Source organism: Apis dorsata, unplaced genomic scaffold (assembly GCF_000469605.1).
Source record: "Apis dorsata unplaced genomic scaffold, Apis dorsata 1.3 scaffold_92, whole genome shotgun sequence".
Taxonomy (NCBI): domain Eukaryota; kingdom Metazoa; phylum Arthropoda; class Insecta; order Hymenoptera; family Apidae; genus Apis; species Apis dorsata.
In genome coordinates, this window is record NW_006263390.1 from 1229079 (window position 1) to 1234914 (window position 5836).

At 49.7% G+C, this 5836-nt stretch overlaps 1 protein-coding gene across 1 annotated transcript in view; it reads right to left on the reverse strand.

Moving 5' to 3' along the window:
• LOC102676092 (microtubule-actin cross-linking factor 1-like) overlaps positions 1-5836 on the reverse strand; it is an 81873-nt gene that overhangs the window by 69138 nt on the left and 6899 nt on the right. Inside the window, 7 exon segments of the mRNA XM_031508603.1 lie at positions 1505-1726; positions 3207-3290; positions 3369-4264; positions 4267-4573; positions 4647-5117; positions 5332-5486; positions 5489-5836. The exon segment at positions 5489-5836 is cut by the window's right edge and continues 1 nt beyond it. Coding sequence (XP_031364463.1) covers positions 1505-1726; positions 3207-3290; positions 3369-4264; positions 4267-4573; positions 4647-5117; positions 5332-5486; positions 5489-5836 — 2483 coding nt within the window.

A 5836-nucleotide genomic window follows, 5' to 3' on the forward strand; every position in this document is an offset into this window, starting at 1 on the left:
GGTTGGCAAGCAGCCGACCGCCTCGTAAACTCGGGAAACGAGTAAAGGCATCCGTTTGTGAAAAAGCCAGATTCTTTTTTTAGAAACACGACCGATCGCTCTTTACCGGCCGAGAGAAGAACGCGTACGCCTCGCAGCGGTTAACCGCCGTGCAGAAGCGTTTTCTTCTTCTTCTTCTTCTTTTTCCTCCTCTCTTTTCTCGATCTCGAATGGAACGCGCGGAGAAATTCACTTTTCGTCCCCACCGATACACTCGAGTAAATTCATAATACGCAGCGATATCGAAGCGAAGCATCTTTGCGAGGTAAAATTAAAGGATCACGTAATAGACGAGCAACGTGTGTAAACGCGACACGTGTTCCGACCGATCCCGTGCACGTGACTATACTCGTCGACACAGAAGGAAAAAAAACTGTATTCGCGGAGACCGATTTCTCCTCCATTCCCCCCTTCCACCTCTCTAGCTTCCTCCCTCCACTCCGTGTAACGAACTTCAACCGAACGCGACCAGTCGACCGTCCCAATTTTTCCGTCCACACGGAATATTTCGTACCTTTCGTACGATCTTTATCGTGGGCATGGCGGACGTGCTCCTTGTAGTGTCCACGCGCATCTCGTCCGACAATCGTTAAAGCAGGAAGGGCCACAGCCAGGGAGGCCAGTTTCGATCTCTTCGTAGATTATGGAATGGAAAACGCCCGGCGATAATACGCCGGCAGCCTGATACGTGTCTCTGCGACACCGCGAAAGCGCAATAAAGCGAAATGCGATAACTAGCGCCAGCTGTGCGAGCGTTAGGCTCACTATGCGCCGTCGCTCGTTCGCGCTTAACGAGCCACTCGAGTCGGACACGCTCGCGTATCGATCGCCAACGGCCGAGGAGGCGGGAAGGATGAAACTTCCCCGCTTGTTTGCGCATTATTCCAAAGGCGAACCAGTTTTATTATGCGTAAGTATGTCGCGTGGGCGAGACTCGAGATATAATACGTATCAAAGAAGGACACGGGGACTCGGTCACTGCCAATTTTGTCCGTGTTGACAATTAGCGGATCGGGACGATTAACATTTTACGGGTCGGCTATTATGCCCCGTGGCAAGGTCACAGTCGTAATAGCTCAGCCGCGAACTGTGCGTTATTTATTCCAAATCGGTTAATTATTCAGAGTCACGTGCAAGAATAAACTTCTATACGTTTTACGTTCTATATTTATCTATACTAGGTCGCGTTCGTTATTCTTATTTCTTATCTCTTGATCTCTCCCGTTAAAAAATATATATATGATTGCATAAAAAAAAAATTATACGTATTAAATTTATCTTTAAAATTGTGTTATCGGTAAGAACTGGAGCGTTAAAAGATAAAACTTCGTTTCCTCGAACTCAGCGTTTTCCTAAGAAAATCGTGCGATTTGCAAACCGGTAATAACGAGAGAAATAAAAAGAAAAATGTGTAGAGATTAATATATCGATGACATATATCGTAATAAGAAGAAAAACACGTTACCTGTAGAGACGTGTCCTCGGGATATTGCGTTGCCAGCTGTCTAACCCGATCCTGAAGTATATTGACAAGCGTGGTGTATCTTCTGTTGAGGGTATCTAGATCACGCGCGATGTCGTCCACCGTCGAGACGAACTCTCGACGAGGCTTTTTCACCGAAGCATCCAAAGACGGGCAGATATCTTCCAATTGTTCCTTGAACGCTCGAAGCCTTTGTCCGTAGATCTAAGGGTTTCGGTTAGCCCGTTACGGTTAGTAGATAGTATTAGAATCTCGCCTGTGCGCTGATGCTCTCTACCCTTCTATCCCCTTAGCAATCCCTAGTACCATCGTGTCCTAAGGGACCCGTCAGTCTTGAAGCAAGCCAACGAGGAACTGTGTAGCGTGTCGAGATGAACCGATCGCGGGGGAGGGGGGAGGCGATCTCATAGCGATTTTCAAGCGGCTCGCGGCTCCGGTTAATTCGGAACATGGGAAAGCTATTGCGACAAGCCTGAACATAGTCAGCGTGTATCGTGTCGCGAGCCAAGCGTAACAACGACGTTACTTTCTTTCTACTTTACGTTACATTGCATCACGTGCTAGATTTACAGGATTTCGTAGGGTCGAACCGCATCGGTTAACCTTCGGTTATTTTATTGACAAAAGGAGGCGAAGGAGGAGGAGGAGGAGGAGGAGGAGGAGGAGGAAATGCGCCGTGTGCAACACGGTACGGGAAAAAACGAAAATTAAATTTTTAGCTAAATAGCGAGGTTAGCCGAGCCAGCGATCTCAAACGTTTCCGTCTACGACTTGGCTATATTTTAAAAATTGTTTTACCACCTTTCTCTATGATAAAAAGCGTACGAAAAAAAAGCCTCGTATGCGCACAGCGTTGGCTGTAACGGCGAGGAAAGGTTGTTTAAAGCGGTTCTTTCGATTTATAGATGCGGAAGCGAGAGAAAGGCTCGAGATGCATCCTTGATCCCTGGAAACACAAGTGAGAGAAAACTCGAGAAATGTGTGAATATCGTCCTCTTCGCCGAGATGGAATCAAGGCGGCGAAGAATGAATCGTAACGGGCCTCTGACTCTCGTTGGCCGTACGTATCTGATGCGAATTATCCGCCGTGTATTAAGCCCGTGTAGAACCCAACCGCTTGAAAAGGTTGCGATTGATGCCGGCTGCTAGGTAGGTAGGTAGAATCCATCCGGTAGATAGCGCTAGCGGCGACAGTGACACAACGGTAGCGTACGTTTTTTTCCTAGCGATTTGCGGCTTGATGATAATTTTTGCGCCACGATGATGACACATAGAGGGCGTCCACACAAAGGCGGGGAAAACGTCGATGTCGTCGATGTACACATCTTCACGTACAGTATGGTGTGTGTATATATATATATATATATATATATGTATATATGTACGTATAGCTTTTTCAGGATATACAGAAACGAATCGGACAAAAGATGAAGGTTGGGATGGCCGCGACGCGACTAGACCGACTTAACGCGTTAACGTGTTCTTCTAAAGAGGGCTGTAATACTTGATATAAAAAAAAAAAAAAAAAAAAAAAAGAGGACTCACGCAATATACCATTCACGCAAGCGTTCATACCGTAAGCTAACAGGCTACCTAAAGGCTACCTAAATGCTAGCTAAGCCTACCTAAGGCTTGCGAATAAATATATACCCATTCGCGATCGTGTTATCGCGTCTCATCTTACCTTTCCTTCGCGAATCAATCGACCTCCCGTCACATTTACCGCTTCGATCGCAGGTGCACGTTCCACCGCTCTGTTCAACAGGTTCTGGATAGAGATAGAGAGGAAAACGTAGAAAAAGACGATCGATATGAAACACGAACTAGAGAGAGGAAGAAACGTTACCTTCGCGTTCTCCATCTCGAGTCTGTTGTACGACTCGTCGACGAAATCGACCTCGTTTCTGTAAGCGTGCTCCAATTGCTGGGCCAACGCGTAAGCTGTTTCCGCGCTACGAAGCCTGTCCACCAGTTGGCCGCAGATGTTGGTCCACCTGGAATTCAGCCTGTTCACCTCGTCGTCCAAGCGGTCCATGTCCGAGTGAGGGCCACGATGGCTCCCTCTCGATTTCTCGACCAGCCGTCTAGCGTTGTGCGCGTCCTCGTTCAGCTGATCCATCGCTGTCTGCTGTTGGGCGATGGCGTTCTGAAGCACCATCAAATCCTCCAACACGTTCTGCAATCCCTTTATATCCGAGGGGAGCTCGTCGAACGAGGCCAGCTTCACCTCGATCTCGGATATCGCCGTAGTATTCTCCTCGAGTCTCGAGAGCACTATCTCAACGCACTTCAATCGCTCGATGTACAGATTGCTCGAGTTCCAGATCTGGGTCCACTTGGTGGTCACGGCGTCCAGTTTGTTCCTCATTGCGGGTGTCTTCAAGGTGATACCGCGGAATGTTTGCTGAACCCTGTCGAGATCGGGGGCCAACCGTCTCAGGCTTTGCTCGAAGTCTTTGTGCTGCAACACCAGGTGTTCCAGGGTGTCCATGTCCCTAGGCAACGGAGCCGCCACCCGGGAGTTCAAGAGCCTCTCCGCCTCGTCCAGGGATTGTTGAAGGGTGGAGATCTGCTCGTTGAAGATGCGCCCCGCGTTCTTCGACTCCTCTTCCGCCCTCGCGCGTTTCTCCAGGTCGTCGAACAGCTTGTTCACCTCTGCCATCTCCCTCTTCAACCGTCTCAATTGGGGGTCGGCCGGGTCCCCCTCGGACAACAATTTCTCCGCGTCCTCGTTCAACGNTTCCTGATGGCCGTCCTTTGATCCTGACCCATCGCCAAGAACTGAGGCAAATCCCAACCTTTCACCACTTTGATGGTAGCGAATATCATGTTTTGCCGCAGCCGTAGCTGCTTTCGTTGCCACAACGCGATGCTCCTGTCGTACTGCCGCCGCAGCCTTTCCGCTGCGTCGAGGGCGTCCTTGTCGGGCGGTTGGAGGGCGAAGCAAACGCCTGGCACGGGCGTCTCGATCCCCTCCTGATTCTTCACTCGCCACTTTATTCTGCCGGAGTTGTCGTACAGCGTGCACTGCTCGCCCTTCTCGATCGACATCTGAAATAATTCGCTCCAATTTTCCATTTGTCTCGAGATGAAGATTGACTCGATTGGCAGAGCTGCTACTCACGTTAACCTGTTTGTAACTGCACACGCATGCGACTTGCATGGGCCGCGTCACGGGCTGCCTCCGCTGCTTCATAGGGACCACGTCCTTGGCCTGGTCGACCAGCTTTTGCACGTGGTCCCCGTAACCGTTCAACTCCTCCCGCAATTCTTGCATACCTTTCAACAATCGTTCCCCCTCGTCCAACGAGAAATCCGATTGGGAATAAATGGTGTTCAGAGTCTCGTCCCTCTTCGAGATCCACTGCTCCGCTTGTTGAATGTCGCGGAAGAATTGCTGGCTCTGGGCAGCGTGCTTCAAGTGGACCTCCAGGCAAAGGGTCAATTGAAGAAGCCAGGCCCATTGGCTCTGCATCGCGGACATATAGGCCTCGATAGTTTTCGCGGCAGGATGGTGTTGAAGGACCAAAGCCTCGCCTCGGTCCTGCACCGCTGAGAACTGGATCTCTCGCTTCTCCAGGTCGCTCATCAGGGACTGTGGAAAAAGGGAAACGATGACTCTTCTCGAATATCTTTCAATTTTAAATTTGCCCTTTATATATATTTTATTTTTTATACCTCTATACCGGATCCAAACGTACGCTTTGCACGAGGGAAAAGGGAAAGATTAGCGATTTCGAGTAAGAATGAGAAAAAAAGGAGCTCTCCTTTTCAAATGATGATTAAAATATATTAATTAAAATGTGTACCTCGTAATACTGTTCAATGCTCTGCACGTTCAAATTCTTGTCGCTCCAGTCGCGCGTCACTTCCGTCTCCTCCTTGGAGCTCAACCAGACCAACTCGCCTGTGGCCGATTGTATGAAATCGAGAAGCGTGTCGAGGTCGGAGAGCCTCTTGTTCNGGCCAACAACTCGGTGTAAAGTTTCTGAAGCACGGCCAAATGTTGGCTGTACAGGGTCGACTCCTCGCCGTGGAAATGACTCTTTGCCTGCACGCATCTGTCAACCTTGGGATGGAATTGCTCTATGTTCTTGTGCTCCTTCTGATGGACGTCCAATTCGTTCTGCACGCTCGGCAAGTCGGACCCGTAATCGGCGTCCTGGAGCTGCTTGATCTTCGCCTTGCACCAGTCGATGCAATCGTGCAACGAACGGAAGTGCGGATTCGTGTCGACCAGCCGGGTCTCGTGCACGGTGGTGCGGTGTTTCGTCACCACGCGTTCCTCCACCGGGAACGAAACGGCCGAAAGCG